The sequence below is a fragment of the Macaca mulatta genome, chromosome 16 (genome assembly GCF_049350105.2).
Source record: "Macaca mulatta isolate MMU2019108-1 chromosome 16, T2T-MMU8v2.0, whole genome shotgun sequence".
Classification (NCBI taxonomy): Eukaryota; Metazoa; Chordata; class Mammalia; order Primates; family Cercopithecidae; genus Macaca; species Macaca mulatta.
Genome location: NC_133421.1, coordinates 77,156,028 through 77,176,106, shown reverse-complemented (window position 1 = coordinate 77,176,106; position 20,079 = coordinate 77,156,028). Strand labels below are relative to the sequence as shown.

Here is a 20,079-nt window from a genome sequence, read left to right as displayed (position 1 = left end):
AAAAGCCAGGCGCAGTAGCTCACGCCTATAATCCCAGCACTTTGGAAGACTGAGGCAGGTGGATCACCTGAGGTCGGGAGTTCAAGACCAGCCTGACCAACATGGAGAAACCCCATCTCTACTAAAAATACAAAATTAGCTGGGCATGGTGGCACCTGCCTGTAATCCCAGCTAGTCGGGAGGCTGAGGCAGGAGAATTGCTTGAACCCAGGAGGCGGAGGTTGCAGTGAGCCGAGACCACACCACTGTACTTCAGCCTGGGTGACAGAGTGAGACTCCATCTCAAAAAAAAAGAAAAACGAAACAAGACAAGTAGGGAAAAAAGGTTAACTAATGTTTGTTTTAAGTTTATAAATACATAAATGCTAGTTTATACTGGGTTGGGATGTATAACGTACTTACTGCAGGTAAATGACTGTCAAAACACTTTGAAAACCTTTGTACTGTTTTTCTTAGAGTAATACATATTCATTATTAAATATGTGTAAAACAGAAAATCATCAAGAAGAATGTTTGAAAGCATCTATAATCTCATTACTCGCAGGTCACTATTATTCATATTTGTATTGCTAGGCACAGTATGTTTTCTTTCTTTCTTTTTTTTTTTTTTTGAGATAGGGTCTCACTCTATTGCCCAGGCTGAAGTGCAGTAGCACGATTTCTGCAGCCTTATCCTCCTGGGCTCAAGGAATCCTCCCACCTTAGCCTCTCGAGTAGCTAGGACTACAGGTGTGCGCCATGATGCTCTGCTAATTTTTGTTTTTTATTTTTTGTAGAGACGGGCAGTATATTGCCCAGGTTGGTCTCGAACTCCTGGGCTCAAGTGATCCTCTCACCTCGGCCTCCCGAAGTCCTGGGATTACAGGCATGAGCCACCATGTCCGGCCAAGGCATGGTATGTTTTCATATTACACAGACACTAGCTGTAAACACTAAATATTCCTAAACCCTCTAAAGTAGCAGCATTATTGAAATAGAAGACTGAACCTGGCACAGTGGCAGATGCCTGCAGTGCCAGCCACTCAGGAAGATGAGGCAGGAGGATTGCTTGAGCCCAGGAGTTCGAGCCTGCAGTGTGCAATGATGGTGCCTGTGAACAGTCACTGCACTCTAGCCTGGGCAACACATCAAGACCCCCATCTGTAAAAAATAAAATAAAATAAAATAAGCCTGATCCTCAAGGACAGTGTGCCACAAATGGTGGAATGCCCTTAGACAAGATGAACTAGTATCATTTCAGACACTTAGGTATCCATCAATCTCTCTGATTACATCAAGAGTTGGAATTCATTTCTAGGCACCTTGCTCACGAAGGAATGCAATCTTCCATCTTAAAGGTAAGCATCTGATTCCACCATTAACATTTTCAACAAAGATTTAATCAAATCAGATTATATATTTGTCTGGAATTTTGTTTCTACGTGTTAAATATGGTTTATTTTTAGCTGTAGGAGTGATGGAATTTGTGTTAACAGGCCCTGTTCACAGCCAAGCTTGGGTGCAGCCAATGTTCATGTGTAATGAAGGATGACTTTGAAAATACAGCAAATCCAGCTCACTCACTCTTGTGAAGAGTCCGAGGAGGTTTACATAGTAAGAAAGTATGGCTGGGCGTGGTGGCTTACACCTGTAATCCCAGCACTTTGGGAAGCCAAGGCGGGTGGATCACAAGGTAAGGAGATCGAGACCATCCTAGCTAACACAGTGAAACTCCATCTCTACTAAAAATACAAAAAAAATTTAGCCGGGCGGGGTGGCATGCATCTGTAGTCCCAGCTACTCAGGAGGCTGAGGCAGGAGAATTGCTTGAACCTGGGAGGTGGAGGTTGCAGTGAGCCAAGATCACACCACTGCACTCCAGCCTGGGCGACAGAGCGCGACTCTGTCTCAAAAAAAAAAAAAAAAAAAAAAAAAATAGTGCGAAAGTATACATTGTGGGAAAGAAAGAAAGTAGCCAGAGTCTCACAATGCCCAGAGCCCTGACTATTAGTATGAACTCATTCCAGACAACCAGAAGAACTCCTCCAGGACCAATCATGGAGACTTTTTCAGGATTAAGAGAAGGTCACCTGAGGCAGCACCTCGGTGCCATTAGGACTCACAGGGACTTCATAACTTATGTTTGCTGCAAAGGAGAGGTGCACATAAGTATGGTGCTTGGAACTCACCGGCACATGAAAAGAACTTCAGAGTAAAAAGGAATTCGATCATCATCAATCAGTGTGCCTCCTATCAAACATGGATACCCTTACCAAGCATTTATGAGGAATCCATTTTACAGGAAACTGATGTGGAACAAATTGTATGCAAATTAAATATGTTTTTAAAAAATCATGATGATACATAAATATGGAAGCTTCCTTTCTCTAAACATATGTATTTTTTAGTTTTCATTTTTATTTTAAGTTCCGGGATACATGTGAAGAATGTGCAGGTTCGTTACCTAGGTATATGTGTGCCATGGTGGTTTGCTGCACCTATTGATCCATCCTCTAAGTTCCCTTCCTGCGCCCCCCACCCTCCAACAGGCCCGGGTGTGTGTTGTTCCCCTCCCTGTGTCCATGTGTTCTCATTGTTCAACTCCTACTTATGAGTGAGAACATGCAGTGTTTGGTTTTCCGTTCCTCTGTTAGTTTGCTGAGGATGATGGCTTCCAGCTTCATCCATGTCCCTGCAAAGGACGTGATCTCATTCCTTTTTATGGCTGCATAGTATTCCATGGTATATATGTACCACATTTTCTTTATCCAGTCTATCATTGATGGGCATTTGGGTTGATTCCATGTGTTTGCTATTGTAAACAGTGCTGCAATAAACATACATGTGCATGTGTCTTTATAGTAGAATGATTTATATTTCTTAGGGTATATACCCAGTAATGGGATTGCTGGGTCAAATGGTATTTCTGATTCTAGATCCTTGAGGAATCCCCATACTGTCTTCCACAATGGTGGAACTAGATTTATACACCCACCAACAGTGTAAAAGCATTCCTATTTCTCCACAGCCAAACATATAATTCATATTCAAAAGAATTCCTTACTCCAAAGAGCGTAGGAAGTGTATGATGGTCTATGAAGCAATCAGCAAAAAGGATTGCAAGAGGGAGGCCTATGTGTTAAATAAAGTTTTATTGAAACACAGTCACACCCACTCCTTTACCCTATTGTCTATGGTTGCTTTTGAGCTACAATGGCAGAGTCGAGTGGTTGTGGCATAGACCTTATGACGGGCAATAGCAAAAATACTTACTTTCTGGCCTTTCGAGAAAAAAATTTGCTGCCTGGCATGGTGGCTCGCACCTGTAATCCCAGCACTCTCAGAGGCCAAGGTGAGAGGATCACTTAAGGCTAGGAGTTTGGGACCAGCCTGGGCAACACAGTGAGACTCCCATCTCTTTAAAAAAAAAATTTATTTTTAAAATTAGCCAAGTGTGGTGGTGCATGCCTGTTGTCCCAGCTACTTGGGAGGTGGCGACAGGAAGGTTGCTTGAGCCCAGGAGTACAAAGTTGCAATGAGGCATGATTGTGCCACTGCACTCCAGCCTGGGTGACAGAGCAAGACCCTGTCTCTTTAAAAAAAAAAAAAAAAAAAAGAAAAGAAATAGAGAGCGAATGAGAAAGAAGGAAGGAGGCCGGGCGCGGTGGCTCAAGCCTGTAATCCCAGCACTTTGGGAGGCCGAGGCGGGCGGATCACAAGGTCAGGAGATCGAGACCACAGTGAAACCCCGTCTCTACTAAAAATACAAAAAATTAGCCGGGCGCGGTGGCAGGCGCCTGTAGTCCCAGCTACTCAGGAGGCTGAGGCAGGAGAATGGCGGGAACCCGGGAGGCGGAGCTTGCAGTGAGCCGAGATCGCGCCACTGCACTCCAGCCTGGGCAACAGCGTGAGACTCCGTCTCAAAAAAAAAAAAAAGAGAAAGAAGGAAGGAAGGAAGGAAGGGAGGAAGGGAGGAAGGGAGGGAGGGAGGGAGGGAGGGAAGAGGGAAAGAAAGAAAGAAAGAAAGAGAGAAAGGGAGAAAGAGAAAGAAAGAAAAGGAAAGAGAGAGAGAAAGAAAAGAGAAGAGAAGAGAAAAAAGAAAAGAAAAAAAAGTTTGTCAACCCTCGCCCATAGCAAGGGTTTAGGACTTGAAAAAGCTGTGACCATTTCTGTGGGGTTCATCCTCCCATACCATGAATTGGTGATTCTTCTCTAGAGAGGTCATTTCTTAAGGGGCATATGAAGAGTTGTAAAATGTAACAGGAACACCAATAGGTTTTGGATTGGTGTTAAACCAATTTCAGAGAAGTGTGACTTTCAGGACTGCAAGAAATCTACTTGAAACCTCTTCTGTGAAACTGATCCAGATGTTTCAGCCCTGAATCCAAATGAGGACAGAGATGCCCAAGAAGGAGCATCGCAACTTTCCACTGTGGGACCTGGACCGTGTATTCCCTCCTGGCTTCAGGACAGAAATCTGTAACTGCTCTTGAAGGAGCCACAGAAACACTCTTCTTTGCTTTAACAACTTTCTTCCATTTGTCCTTTGCTCCAGAACTATAGGCTGGAAACCCACAAAGACATACCTGGGCGCACATCCATCCTTATTCAAATGCAGGTAGACCTTCAGGGAGGCTGAAGCAGGAGGATCGCTTAAGCCCAGGAGTGCATGGTTGCAGTGAAGCATGATTTCAGGTAGACCTGCATTTAAATGAGGATGGATTTGCGCCCAGTCATGTCGGTTGAAAATACTAGTAATCAGATTTGAAAATACTAATATTCAGGTTTCACCACCTCTCTATACCAAGCCCACATCCTTGCCTTTAGAAAGTCAGGCCAGCTAGGTTGGGTCACCAGGGTGCGCCAGGCAAATATCATCCCCCTCTCCTAAGGTAAGGCCCCTGCCGGGCAATGGAGAGTATTTCTCCAACACACCATGTTTCTAATATCTGTCAGAGAAAAGACCTGATTCAACTTGTATCCAGTGATTTGAAAGCCAAACCCAAATCTCAATGTCATTCTGACAATATTTCTATTAAATAAAATCCTCTGTTTCCTTGGGGGCTTTTAAAATCAATCTGCCACAAAAAGCTTCCGAACAAGTTAATAACGCAGATGTGCTGACTCATACTCCCCGCAAGCGCTCCTCCATGAAGAATCAATGGACTTTGTTCAACATATCAAAACAGTTAGCAGTTGAGCCGTAATGCAATTAAAACACAGCTCTTCCTTACCCAATTCTTCCTCATGTTTAAAATAAAAAAAAAATTCTAGCATACTGAACTCTTGGGAATTACAGAATCAAAATCTCAGATCAGTCCGTCAGAGCCGAACTAACATTTACTAAGTGCATATCACACAGAAGGTACTGAGGAACGTACATACGCCACTCTGCAAAGCAGACATTGTTTGAGTAAGCTAGACTGGTGTGGTAGCTCACGCCTTTAATCCCAGCAGTTTGGGAGGCTGAGGTGGGCAGATCACCTGAGGTCAGGAGTTCAAGACCAGCCTGGCCAACACAGTGAAACCCGTCTCTACTAAAAATACAAAAATTAGCCGGGTGTAGTAGTCTAGTCCCAGCTACTCGGGAGGCTGAGGCAGGAGAATCGCTTGAACCTGGGAGGTGGAGGTTGCAGTGAGCCGAGATCACACCACTGTGCTCCAGCCTGGGTGACAGAGCAAGGCTCTGTCTCAAAATAAAAACAGAAAAAAAGAAAGAAAGACAGTGAGCAAGCTAGGGGTGTGGTGGGTCACACCTGTGTGTACTTAGGAGGCCAAGGCAAGAGGATGGCTTGAGTCCAGGAGCTCAAGACCAGCCTAGGCAACATAGCAAGACCTCCTCTCTATTTTAAAAGATAAATAATGAGGAAATTGAAGCTTATAGAGTTGAAATGACTTGTCCACGCCTAATAAGACAAAATTGGGATTCCAACTCTGTCTCCAAATCCCTGTCTCTCCATATGCCGCTCACCTCCAACTCTATGCAATGGTAACTAGACAATGTCAAAGGAATGTATTAATAGCCTCCCTTCCTCCTGGGATGGGCCTGGGAACATGCTGTTTTGTTTTCCCTCTGCCCCTCCTTTTAGTCGTTGGAAGCATATGTTGGCACATCCTTCCTTCAGATGATGTGGTTTAAGCCTTCTTGGGTACAGTCACAATTGAGTCATACTTCCTGCAAGTCACACCAGCTCACCTTGCCTGAGTTCTAAGGGTTCACAGATTCTTGGCTCATCTCACACTGTAAATTTCAACTTCAATTCGAGGTCATTTCCTGTTGGCCTCATGTGTCACCTACATGCATAATTTGTTAATTCCTGGAAGGTCCCTCATTGCCTTGACTACGTTAGAGGGTGAGTCCCATCAAGGAAGGATTTGGTGGCTTACTTGCCGCTGTATTCCCAGAACTTGATAAATATTTACTAAATAAACAGATGCTGCATCTTTGCCACATTTCTGGGCGGTAAGGAAACTAAGACACAGGAAAATTAAGGTTGCTTTTCTATGACCATGCAAGAATGAGGCTTCCTAGAATTAGATGTAAGAACAGCCATAACTGGGGTGAGGGTACCCATCTGAAACAGGAACCAAGCTTTCCCAACACCACACTGTGAAGACTTTGGAATGACAAAAATGGGTTTCAAAAGTTACTATTCTAGCCTGGTGCAGTGGCTCACACCTGCAATCCCAGCACTTTGGGAGGCTGAGGCGGGTGGATCACCTGACGTCAGGAGTTCAAGACCAGCCTGGCCAACATGGAGAAACCCCATCTCTAGTAAAAATACACAAATTAGCCAGGCGTGGTGATGAGTGCCTGTAATCCCAGCTACTCGGGAGGCTGAGGCAGGAGAACCACTTGAACCCAGGAGGCAGAGGTTGCAGTGAGCTGATATCATGACATTGCACTCCAGCCTGGGTGACAAGAGCAAAACTCCATCTCAAAAACAAATACATAAATAAAAGCTACTGTTCTCTGTTTTCAAGTCTCTGGCACCAAGAGAAAAGACATCCATCTTCTGTATGAGCTGTATGTGTGAATGACTCCAACAGGGAGTGAAAAACTAACAGTTCCTGCTCCACCTGCCAAGTTCTCACTAGCACCATCAAGAAGAAAGCTTTCTCTCAGCCTACCTGGAAGGAAGGAAGCCAGGGCAGAATGTGCAGAGATCTCCTGAAATGTCATCTTCTTTTCCTGCACCCAGAAGGACCCTAAAGATCCCCCAAAAGAGACTGGAGCCCAGTATATTCTAGCTAACATGATGGATAATGCATCATTCATGGCTAGTGAAATTCTAAGTAGCTTCATAATGAATTATGCCCCCACATTAGACATTCCTGACTTTCCTTCCACCACATTCAGTTGGTATAAGTAAAGGGCTATTGATTGATCAGAAGAAACACTGGAAAGTAAGTCTCAGTGCCAAAACACTAAGTGCTTCTACAACGAGAAAATACACACAAGTCAGGAAAAGGAATGGAAATAAAAACCCAAGTAGAAAATAGAAGTGAGGCCGGGCATGGTGGCTCATGCCTGTAATCCCAGCACTTTGGGAGGCCGAGGCGGGCAGTTTACTTGATGCCAGGAGTTCAAGACCAGCCTGGCCAACATAGCAAAACCCCATCTCTACTAAAAATATAAAAATCAGCCAGGCGTGGTGGTGGATGACTGTAATCCCAGCTGCTTAGGAGACTGAGTAAGAGGATCACTTGACCCAAGACGTAGAGGTTGCAGTGAGCTGAGATAGTGCCACTGTGCTCCAGCCTGGCAACAGACCAAGACTGTCAAAAAGACAGAAAGAAGGAAGGAAGGAAGGAAGGAAGGAAGGAAGGAAGGAAGGAAGGAAGGAAGGAAGGAAGGGAGGGAGGGAGGGAGGGAGGGAGGGAGGGAGGGAGGGAGGGAAGGAAGGAAGGAAGGAAGGAAGGAAGGAGAAAGGAAAGGAAAGAAGGAAGGAAGGAAAGAGAGGGAGAGGGAGGGAGAGAGGGAGGGAGGAAGGGAGCAAGGAAGGAAGGAAGAAAGGAAGGAAGGCAGGCAGGCAGGCAGGCAGGAAGGAAGGATGGAAGGAAGGAAGGAAAAATAGAACTGGCTAATTTCTGTACATCCTCAAGAATTTAGAAATTTGGTCACACATTGAGATTCTTTATTCCAATGCTTCCTGCTGCACCCAGGGGCACGCTAACAGGCTGACTTAGTAATTCCTGAGGACCCTCCACTGGAGGTTTTCAAATCATAATTAATACAAAACATGTCATAAAAAGACTCACTAATCACTGATCACTAAAATATATTCTCTTCCACAGCGTGCCTTTTTTAGTTTCACTCTGAAAAGCACTACTTGTTTCTACCACTCTTCAGGGATCAAAGACGGACTGATGTCAGGCCCAAAATGCATGAAGCAAAATGAGACTATGATTTGTCTCTGATAAGTTTGTGCTTTATGGATGGATAGACACATGTGGATGGTTCTGAAACAAAAGGGTTGTGGTTTTTTTTTTCTCTCTCTCTCTCTTTTTTTTTTTTTTTTGAGACGGGGTATTGCTCTGGGTCTCCAGCCTCACTCAGGCTGGAGTGCAGTGGCACAACCTCAGCTCACTGCAATTTCTGCCTCCCGGGTTTAAGCAATTCTTCTGCCTCAGCCTCCCTAGTAGCTGGGATTACAGGTGAGTGCCACTATGTCTGGCTAATGTTTGTATTTTTAGTAGAGATGGGGTTTCGCCATGTTGGCCAAGCTGGTCTCAAACTCCTGACCTCAAGTGATCCGCCCGCATCAGCCTCCCAAAGTGCTCGGATTATAGGCTTGAGCCACTGCACCTGGCCTGTTTAATTTATTTTTTCTAATGAGTCGGTTTATTCTGTAATTCAGGGAAAACAGTGTCTCCCCTTTCTTGGAATTTTCCTGATACCCTACTTAAGGTCAAAACTAGAAAGCGTCCCAAGTAGGTAGGGAATACGGACCAGCTCTTACATTAAAGAAGCTACTGAACCCACCATACTTGAAGCAATGATAGAGAAGGATCTTCGAGCCTGGCACTGCAACTTGAAATGATGTTTCCTGGATAAATCTTAGTAGGAAACGCATCATGTCTGTGTCCTACTCCAGAAATAGGAAACTTCTAGAATCCGTGCCAGTGTGGTGGAACTGATGGAACCATTGGAAGAGCTTCCATTTCTCCACCACATGTACCTACTTTCCCCCTCACTCCCTGCTCTTGCGTCTTTGCCAACCCCTGTTGCCATCTTTCTGCTTTCTCATTTTTTCTCTCCCTTCCTCCTTCTCCCCCAAGCATGCTTTTACTTATAGTCGAAAGCCACAGTCTCTGCTTAATATCACTGAATGTTAATCTAGACCAAGAGGTTGCTGTCCTCTGCCCCTTACCTGGGGAGCTTTCATAAAAGTAACCAGTGGTAGCTTTGTAATATCAAGCCAAACCTAAGAAGCACAAAGTTCTCACAGGCTGAGTGATTTCTGAACATTACCCAAGTCATCACCAGTGTCCATTTTCTCTGGTCAAGCGCATTCATTTTCATCATGATTTTATTAAGCAAAATTCAGGCCCGGTGGGGTGGCTCATGGCCAGGCAGAGTGGCTCACGCCTGTAATCCCGGCATTTTGGGAGGCCGAGGCAGGCGAACCACCTGAGGTCAGGAGTTTGAGACCAGCCTGGCCAACATGGTGAAATCCCATCCCTACTAAATATATGAAAATTAGCCAGGCGTGATGGTGGGTGTCTATAATCCCAGCTACTTGGGAGGCTGAGGCAGAAGAATTGCTTGAACCCAGGAGGCGGAGGTGGCAGTGAGCCGAGACGTACCACTGCACTCCAGCCTGGGTGACAGAGCGAAACTCCATCTCAAAAAAAAAAAAAAAAAAAAAATCCTAATATGCCCCTATCCTTAGCTGTTGATTTGTTTTTTTGCTTCCCTCCCCGCAGCAACACAGTTTCACAGAACATGGAGAAATCTACCTACCTACCCAAAGAATGAAAACTGCAATTCTCTTGTGATAGGAACTTTTTGCATGAAACACTGAAATTCCATTTTCTCCCATCGTTTATTTTTGGGTCAGTTTTTACTTACTAAGCAAAGTTAGAATATTCCATTTAAATGTAAAACTGTCTTCTCCCATGACTGGCAGAACAGCACTGCCATAAGCAGACCAATTGAACAAGTTAGAAATTTGGTCTCCAATAAAAATAGGTATTGGGAGTTTTATATAGTCACAAGGCAATAAGCAGATCTTAATCTACTGCCTAACCATCTCCTGAGAATACAGTCATGTGCCTGGGAGCCTTAAAGATCCAAATCATCTGTCGGTAAAAGGATTTATGACATACACTTCCAAGGAAAGAATATCCCAATATGCTGCCTTGTTCCACTGACTTTTTTCCTTCCAGACAGGGCCTTGCTCTGTTACCCAGGCTGGAGTACAGTGGCACGAACACAGCCCACTGCAGCCTGGACCTGCTGGGCTCAAGTGATCCTCCCATCTCAGCCTCCCAAGTAGCTGGGACTACAGATGCGCGCCACCACGCCCAGCTAATTTTTTTTTCAAATTTTTTGTAGAGACGGGGTGTCACCATGTTGTCCATGCTGGTCTCAAACTCCTGGGCTCAAGCGATCCTCCTGCCTCAGCCTCCCAAAGTGCTGGGATTACAGACATGAGCCACTGCACCCAGCCTCCATTGACTTCAAGCAGTCAGAGCTCCCATGTCTGAGGGAAACCTCTTCAATTGTACCAGCTGCAAAGGTGTGCTACTGGGAGACAGCTGATTGAGAAATAACTTAAGAGCTGTGCAAATATAAATATGACCCACAGCAAAGAATATCAGAATTTTACAGAAAATACAAGAGATTCAATTCAGGCCTTTAAACACTACAGATCTGCAGGACAATGGAAAAGACTCAGGGAGGCTGGCAACCAAGAAATTATATGTAGGTTAAATTACCTCTGCCTCTCTTTCCTTGCTGACACCATCGTGGGCTCAAGAATCAAGAGGGTGCTGAATGTGGACCTGGTGCAGCTGCTCACACCTGTAATCTCAGCACTTTGGGAGGCCGAGGCAGGAGGATCGCTTGAGGCCAGGAGTTTGAGACCAGCCTGGACAAACATAGCAAGACCTGTCTCTACAAAACAATGTAAAAATTTAGCCAAGCATGGTGGCATGTGCCTGCAGTCCTAGCTACTAGGCTGAGGCAGGAGGATCACTCAAGCCCAGGAGTTCAAGGCTTCAGTGAGCTATGATCATGCCACTGTACTCCAGCCTGGGTGACAGAGCAAAACCATGTCTCAAAAAAAATTTTTTTAAAGAGAATGCTGAATGTTGGCCGGGCGCAGTGGCTCATACCTGTAATCCCAGCACTTTGAGAGGCCGAGGCGGGCTGATCACCTGAGGTCGGGAGTTTGAGACCAGCCTGACCAACATGGAGAAATCCCACCTCTACTAAAACTACAAAATTAGCCGGGCGTGGTGGCGAACGCCTGTAATCCCAGCTATTCGGGAGGCTGAGGCAGGAGAATCGCTTGAACCTGGGAGGCGGAGGTTGCGGTGAGCCGAGATTGCACCACTGCACTCCAGTCTGGGCAACAAGAGCGAAATTCCATCTCAAAAAAAAAAAAAAAAGAGAGAGAGATAATGCTGAATGTTGTGACCATTTCCTTTTAAGGGCACTGAGCGCTGATATAAGTTGTTCTTGAATGGTGACATAGGTGCCAAATTGCATAAAAGAGGAATGTGGTTCAGCAAAAATTGCACTTCTCAAATATGCCAGGACCCTACCCCAGTGCAACAGCATCTCTGCACCTGGGAACCAGGATAAGAGGTGGGGGCCAAGGGATGCAGGCAGAAATACGCTGCGTCTGCCATCTGACAGTGGGTGAAATATACAATGCTCCATTGTAAATAAAATAGCAATACATGGGCTGGGCGCGGTAGCTCACGCCTATAATCCCAGCACTTTGGGAGGCCGAGGCACGAGGATCACTTGAGGTCAGGAGTTGGAGACCAGCCTGGACAAAATGGTGAAATCCCGTCTCTACTAACAACACAAAAATTAGCCAGGTGTGGTGGCTGGCACCTATAATCCCAGCTACTTAGGAGGCTGAAGCAGGAGAACGGCTTGAACCCGGGAGGCAGAGGTTGCAGTTGCAGTGAGCTGAGATTGCACGACTGCACGCCAGCATGGGCAACAGAGCAAGACTCTGTCTAAATAAATAAATAAATAAATAAATAAATAAATAAAAAAGCAATACATGTAAACAAGGAAAGGGAGATTTAAATTTACGTACAAAAAAAGGACCAAGTCTTATGTCTAAAATTAAGTGAATTTTTCAGTAAGTACCTGGGTCCGTAAGACTCCAGTCATTAGCCACCCCCCACGTGCTATTTTCCATATGAATCTATACATAACAGCGGTAATGCCGTGCCTTCAATTTTTACAATTGTTCTTCAACCTAATGAGCAAAGAAGAATGAAGAATGGCAGTACATTTTTACACATGTAGTAAATATAAACCATACTCAGGTTTTTTTTTTTTTAAGGCAAGCGTGATTTTCAAAAGTCACTGTTTTCATTCTGAAAGACATGACTCTTGCATATTTCTCAAGTCTAAGTTGGAATTTTATCACTGTTGACCAAATCATCTAGATGAAAGAAGAAAGAAGAGTACAACATGATCTTCAGAAAATGTTATAAAGCTTCAGGTAGAATAAAGTTAGAATGAGTTTCTGGGTTCCAAAAGATGTAACGTTTTAGATTTCATTTATTAAGGGCATCGCCAAGGCCATTATATAACCATGTCCACGTAATTGTAATAGCCAACATTCCATTAACTCTGATTTTTGAGAGAACCAAGGCAATAAAAAGAAGCAATATTAAAAGTTAACTACATAGTACATTTGGGGAACGGTGGTTTGATTTGGCCAGAGCCCAGGACACAAGGGAAGGGCAGAGGATGAGGCTGAACAGAGTCAGTCTAGGTGGACTTTAAATGTCAGACAAAGGGGCTTAGACTCGTAATATAAAAGAGGCTATGCTGACCCAAAGGACTTGGAGACGATGACGTGGGTCTTGTTAGGAAACTTACAATCTAATGGGAGTGACACCTAGAGAGGGTCCTGAGCTACAGAAGGGCAGGAGAGAAATGAAGTATGACGGGGAAGATGAGAAAAACCTTTCCTGGGAATGTGGCATTTCAGTTGGACCCTGAAGGGTAGGTAGAATTTTGACAACAGTAGATGGCAACAAACAGCATAACAGATCAAGAGAATGTGCAAAGAGGTCAGGCATGAGAGCTCATGCCTGTAATCCCAGCACTTTGAGAAGCAGAGGAAGATGGATGGCTTGAGTTCAGGAGTTCGACACCAGCCTGGTGAACATGATGAAACCCTGTCTCTACAAAAAGTACAAAAATTAGCCGGGCCTAGTGGCACACACCTGTAGTTTCAGCTACTCAGGAGGCTGAAATGGAAGAATCGCTTGAACCCAGGAGGCAGAGGTGGCAGTGAGCCAAGATCACACCACTGCACTATAGCCTGGGTGACAGAGCAAGACCTTGTCTCAAAAAATAGAAATAAAGAATGTGCAAAGACACAGAAACAGAAAAACTCTATAAAACACACTCAGAAACTGATGAGTATTTCAATTCCACTGGACCTTCCCCTTTGTCCCAGATATTCTCTATTGACATAGCATTGATTGTGATTTGTCATTATTCCTATCTGTGTTTATTTTGTGTTGTTTACTGTCTGTTTCAACCCCTGGGGGTTGACAAACTTTAAATAAAAAAGTCAGATTGTAAATATTTTTGGCTTTGCACACTATATGGCTTCTCTGACCGCTACTCAACTCTGCCATTGTAACACAAAAGCAGCCATAGGCAATACCTTGAGTGTGCCCGTGTTCCAATAAAACCTTATTTACAAGAGGTGATGGGCTGGAATTGGCCCTTGGAATGCAGTTTGCAGACCTTTAGAATTTTACATATGTATAATTTTCCAGAATTTTATATACATAGATGCACACAGTATATATGGGGGAGGGGCTCTTTTCATTCGGCATAATTATTTTTAAATTTTTGCATGTTGTATGTATAAATAGTTCATTCCTTTTCACTGCTGAATAGTAGTCCATTGAAAGGATATACCACAATTGTTTGATGCATTCACCTATTGGTGGGCATCTGGATTGTTTCCAGGTTTTGGGTATTCTAAACAAAGCAGGCACAGTTGCTTTTAATTTCTGCCTTTACTCTTTGGTAACTCCTCCTATGTTCTCTTTCAAAAGTGCCTCTTACTTGGCCATGGTTTGAAAACTGATAAGGCTAGGTTGAGGGTATACAGGAGTCTATCACACCATTCTGCCTATTTTTTTTTTTTCAGTTCAAACTCATTTCCCTTTTATTAAAGTCCAAGTTACCATAGCATGGTTTGGTATTTAATAAAAGAAAAAGGTGTTCAAATAAGGTAACATGTTATCATCAGCATTTCCAGGGGACTGTTTACAATCAAGTAGCAATACCAATAAATCCTTGGAACGCTTGTCCATGGGGTTTACACTTTGTCCAAGCCCAGGTCCTCTGAAGTGGAGATTCCCAATTCATTTAAAGTTGGTCTGAGTTCCTGGATGACATCGAGGTAGATTTTTCTTATGAGGTCCTGCATTGTCCTTAACAACCTCTAGGATGCAAACTGCCCTAGCAAAAGCATTGAACTGTCTGTATGCCTACAAAGCAACATCAATGATTTGGGGTTCTGGAACCAGATCATAGCCAGCAAGTGTGTTCAATTATTTATGTAGTTCCCAGGTGTCTGTCTCTGGCTTGTTGAAGCATGTCATCCAGCATGCATCAAACTCCTCATGTGCCCCATATCAACCACGGAAGCAGCAGCAAACTGACTGGATAGTGGTGGTGGGGATAGAAGTGCAGGAGGCCTCAGGGCACAGCGGCAGAGAACAATGGCCAGCATGACAGCAATGAGGACACACAGGCTGAGCCTAGAGAGATGACCCATTCTCTCTATTTTTCATATAGCCTTAAACTTTTCCATACTAAAGAAGGAAGGAAGGAAGGAAGGAAGGAAGGAAGGAAGGAAGGAAGGAAGGAAGGAAGGAAGGAAGGAAGGAAGGAAGGAAGGAAGGAAGGAAGGGGAAATAAAGCACATTATAAAGTGCTTTTTCTTGACAGTATTGCCAGACTAAAAATATTCAGTAATTCTGTAGCTAAGCTAATGGGTCAAACTTGGGGGCTTTATTTAAAGAAGGTTTAAGTGTAATTCCCATATAATACTATAATCATGGAGAGTGTTTGCTAAAAATATAAATTCTTTGTGCTATCCTCAGAACTACTGAATCAAGATCTACCACTCAAGTCATTCTTATGAGCAAGCAGGTTGGAAAACTGGAAAACACTGAATTCTCTTTCTGGATGATCTAACCTCCAATTTGGTTTCATATCAGAAAAAGAGGAACAAGAAATTTAATTCCTAATGTAATCTCTTTCTCTTCCTATCTTTCCATTTCTCCTCCATCATTCTCAGATTCTCAAAAACACCGAAGGTATTATCTAGCAGCCAACTCATTACAGGGGAAAAAACAGTAATAAGGAGACGATCAATAAGAACTAGAAAGTAACTTGCAAATGGGAAACATAAGGAAAAAGGAAGTTAAGTATAAAGAGAAATATGAAGGCCAGGGCACAGTGGTTCACGCCTGTAATCCCACCACTTTGGGAGGCTGAGCGGGCGGATCACCTGAGCTCAGAAGTTCAAGACCAGCCTGAACAACATGGAGAAATCCTGCCTCTACTAAAAATACAAAATTGCTGGGCGTGGTGGCAGGCGCCTGTAATCCCAGCTTCTCGGGAGGCTGAGGCAGGATAATCACTTGAACCCGGGAGGCGGAGGTTGCGGTGAGCCGAGGTCGCACCACTGCACTCCAGCCTGGACAACAAGAGTGAAATTCCGTCTCAAAAAAAAAAAAAAGATAAATATGTAAGAAGGTGAAACAGCAGACCTTGTCATGTTCTGATTTCTTCTCTTTCAGGTTAAATCAGGGCTTATTTAAGGTAAGGTCACAGCAATCAAGAGCCTAATCACAGAGATGAGGGATGAGGTCTTTGAGATTTTAACCTAGTCTCTAGTCAAGTTGGAGAACTTGGCTAATTCCAAGGCTCCTGGAGCTTGTGCCATCAGCACCTAGTTTTGTCAGTACAGTATCTACTTGGAATTTTGACCCCCATGTTTCTCATCCCCCCTAGAAAAATTACCCAATCCTCAGCACACATTAAACCCTGCCCCAGGCTCCAGGCCAAGTCCTGTGCTCAGTTTGGAAAGGTTTATTTGTAGGAGTAGTATTAATGGCTATTTACTAAGTCCCTACTGAGGGCCAGGCAAGGGTGAGGCACTTCCATATGTGATCTGAATCTCAGGCTTCTTATTTTATAAATAAGGAAACTGTGGTCACAGACAATTCCATTGACTTGCCTGAGGTCATAAAAGAAAGATAGTATGAGCTTGAAATGAAGATTAGAAACCAAGCCTGTTTGACTCCCCAAACCATGGTTTTTCTAGAAGAAGTACAGTACCATGGGAAGGGAGCTTGAGTATCTGGGTTCAAACCCTGGCTCTGCCACTTCCCTCTCTGTGCCTCACTTCCCCATTTGTAACACAGGAACAGTAACCAAATCTACTTCACAGGATTGTTGTGTAGATTAAACAAATTAATACACATAAGTGCTTAGCCCTTATTAAGTACCCCCAGGATGATAGTCATTATTACTCTCTGTACGAGGAATAAGGAGCAAGTCCATCTAGCTCTGATCTCATACCCCAGTTATGATAACCAATCATAACATTACCTTGTTCCTGATGCCAAGTTGCCTACTGGTCTTCAGGTTCCCGTTTCTTTAACACAGGGCCTGGTGACCTACTAGGACACAGGTTCTCCTGGGCCTGGGGCATCTTGTCAGTTTCTCCTTTCTCCTCCCCTTACTCCTGCCTCATAAGTGGCATTCTGTCCCTGGGCCCAAGCTCCCAATTGAAGCACTTTCCAACATGCTTCTCTGCCAGGCAGGCTGCCCACCTCCCCAGCCCACCCACCTTCCAGGAGCATTTCTTTACCTCCTGTTGGCCATCCGTGGTGACCTGTGTGCTGTGCTTTCCAGGACGACTCGCTTTCTTTATAAGCTGTAGATTTGCCCCACTCCAGAGAGAATTTCCAACTCTTTCAAGGTTCTGAGCACTACTGGCCCAATTCTGCATCCTTCAACCTTTTCATATGATACTATTGAATAAGATCATGAAATAGGGTAGGTGTCTCATCATTATGGGCAGGATTCTGTCTTAGCATAACCACTGTATGCTAATAGGTGAGTACCAAGAAAAGGAAGCACTCCCACCTCCCTTTCATACTCTGTCAACTGCTCTTTTTTTTTTTTTTTTTTTTTTTTTGAGATGGAGTCTCACTCTGTCGCCCACACTGGAATGCAGTGGTGCAGTCTCGGCTCACTGCAACCTCCACCTCCCGAGTTCAAGCAGTTCTCTGCCTCAGCCTCCCAAGTAGCTGGGATTACAGGTGCCCACCACCACGCCCAGCTAATTTTTGTATTTTTAGTAGAGACAGGGTTTCACCAACTTGGCCAGGCTGGTCTTGAACTCCTGACCTCGTGATCCACCCGCCTCGGCCTCCCAAAGTGCTGGGATTACAGGTGTGAGCCACCCAGCCCAGTCCAACTGCTCTATTATACTTGCTCCAGACCCTAGGTAAGAAAGCAATAGTAGACTGGTGTGATGTTGCTTTAATTAACACACAGACTCACCTACTAATAGCAAAAACCTTCACCAGGCCGGTGCGGTCAGTGGCTCACCCTTGTAATCCCAGTGCTTTGTGAGGCCACAGTGGGAGGATCGCTTGAGCCCAGGAGTTCAAGACCAGCCTGGGCAACATAGCAAGACATCATCTCTACAAAAAAAAAAAAATCAAAAAAATTAGCTGGGTGTGGCAGTGCACACCTGTGGTCCCGGCTACTCAGGAGGCTGAGGTGGGAGGATCACTTGGGATTGGGAGGTCGCGGCTGCAGTGAGCTGTGATTGCGCCACTGCACTGCACTCCAGCCTGGGTGACAGAGTGAGACCCTGTCTGAAAAACAAACAAACCAGCCAAAGACCTGTTTAAGCTCCACATTAATATTTTAAAATGTAAAGAGATAGTTAAGTCTTCGCTGTGAAAAAATAAAATAAATTAAACAAAACAAAGAGATACTAATTGCATACTACGTTCTCAAGCTATTGGCCTTTTGCTTGTTTAATTCTTGCTAATAAAATATCAGAGGCCTAAAAGGCAAATTTCACTTGCAAATACCACTTGTTTCTTTTTAGTAATGACTTATTTCAATGAGAGACAGAACAAACACAATGCTTAAAACTGTTTTCCAAAATGTAATTCTGACACATCGCTGATAGGAGCGTAAGTATACCAATCGCTTTGGAAAACACGTGCACGCACTACACTTCTAGGCGCATACCCTGGAGAGAAACTCACGCATACACATTCAAGTGAGTTCAGAGCAACAGTGTTCATAATAGCAACCTCTGGAAACAACCCAATCTGTATGGAGCGAAGAATAAATAAATACATCATGGCAGATTTATACAAAGGATACTATTTTTTAGCCATAAAGAAATGAATGATTTGGGCCGGGCACAGTGGCTCATGCCTGTAATCCCAGCACTTTGGGAGGCCAAGGTGAGTGGATCATTTGAGGTCAGGAGTTTGAGACCAGCCTGGACGACATGGTGAAACCCCACCTCTACTAAAAGTACAAAATTAGCCGGATGTGGTGGCGCGCGCCTGTAATCCCAGCTACTTGGGGGGCTAACACAGGAGAATCACTTGAACCTGGGAGGTGGAGGTTGCAGTGAGCCAAGATTGCGCCACTGCACTCCAGCCTAGGCGACAGAGTGAGACTCCATCTCAAAAAAAAAAAACTTGGCCAGGTGCGGTGGCTCACGCCTGCAATCCCAGCACTTTGGGAGGCCAAGGCGGGTGGATCACCTGAGGTCGGGAGTTCAAGACCAGCCTGACCAACATGGAGAAACCCCGTCTCTACTAAAAATACAAAAATTAGCCAGGCATGGTGACACATGCCTGTAATCCCAGCTACTCGAGAGGCTGAGGCAGGAGAATCGCTTGAATCCAGGGGGCAGAGGTTGCGGTGAGCTGAGATCGTGCCATTGCACTCCAGCCTGGGCAAAAAGAGCGAAACTGTCTCAAAAAAAAAAAAAAAGAAAGTTTGATCCTAGGCCAGGCAAGGTGACTCACACGTGTAATCCTAGCACTTTGGGAGGCCGAGTTGGGCGGATTGCCTGAGCTCAGGAGTTCAAGGCCAGCCTGGGCAACATGGTAAAACTCTGTCTCTACTAAAACTACAAAAAAATTAGTTGGGCGTGGTGGTGAATGTCTATAATCCCAGCTACTGGGAGGCTGAGGCAGAAGAATACCTTGAACTGGGGAGGCAGAGGCTGCGTTGAATCATGACTGCCCCACTGCACTCCAGCCTGGGCAACAGAGCGAGACTCTGTCTCAAAAAATAAAATAAAACTTTTGAACCTTTTGTGGTTCACAAGCATAGAGATTGGGTTTTCACACTCATGTGTGAGATGTGCCTCTCTCAAACCTTATTATGACATCAGCACATTGCCTATCTGATGTAAAAAATAATTTATTTTAAATTTTTTTTTTTTTTTTTGAGATGGAGTTTCATTCTTGTTGCCCAGGCTGGACGTGATCTCGATTCACACAACTTCCACCTCCTGGGTTCAAGCAATTCAGGCTTATGCCTCAGCCTCCCGAGTAGTTGGGATTACACGCACCTGGCTAATTTTATATTTTTAGTAGAGACAGGGTTTCTCCATGTTGGTCAGGCTGGTCTCAAACTCCTGACCTCAGGTGATCTGCCCAGCTCAGGCTCCCGAAGTGCTGGGATTACAGGTGTGAGCCACTACGCCAGCCTTATTTTAGTTTTTTTAAATTTAAAACTTTTGTGTTTTAAAGGTCACTATGAAAAAGTGAAAAGACAACCCACAGAATGGAAGAAAATGTTTGTAA

The 20,079-nt window shown here is 44.5% G+C and overlaps 1 protein-coding gene and 1 non-coding gene across 2 annotated transcripts in view; one reads left to right on the top strand and one right to left on the bottom strand.

The window, feature by feature from the left end:
• PITPNC1 (phosphatidylinositol transfer protein cytoplasmic 1) overlaps nucleotides 1-17,367 on the bottom strand; it is a 284,988-nt gene extending 267,621 nt beyond the window's left edge. The window contains exon 1 of the mRNA XM_077972577.1: nucleotides 17,094-17,367. Coding sequence (XP_077828703.1) covers nucleotides 17,094-17,234 — 141 coding nt within the window. The 5' untranslated portion in view covers nucleotides 17,235-17,367. The remainder of the gene's footprint in view (nucleotides 1-17,093) is intronic.
• A 2,211-nt stretch (nucleotides 17,368-19,578) lies between these two features.
• Nucleotides 19,579-19,682, top strand: LOC114673330 (small nucleolar RNA U13). The gene has a single exon (XR_003724046.2). It is a non-coding gene; the product is annotated as a small nucleolar RNA U13 (small nucleolar RNA).
• The last annotated feature ends 397 nt before the right edge of the window (nucleotides 19,683-20,079 follow it).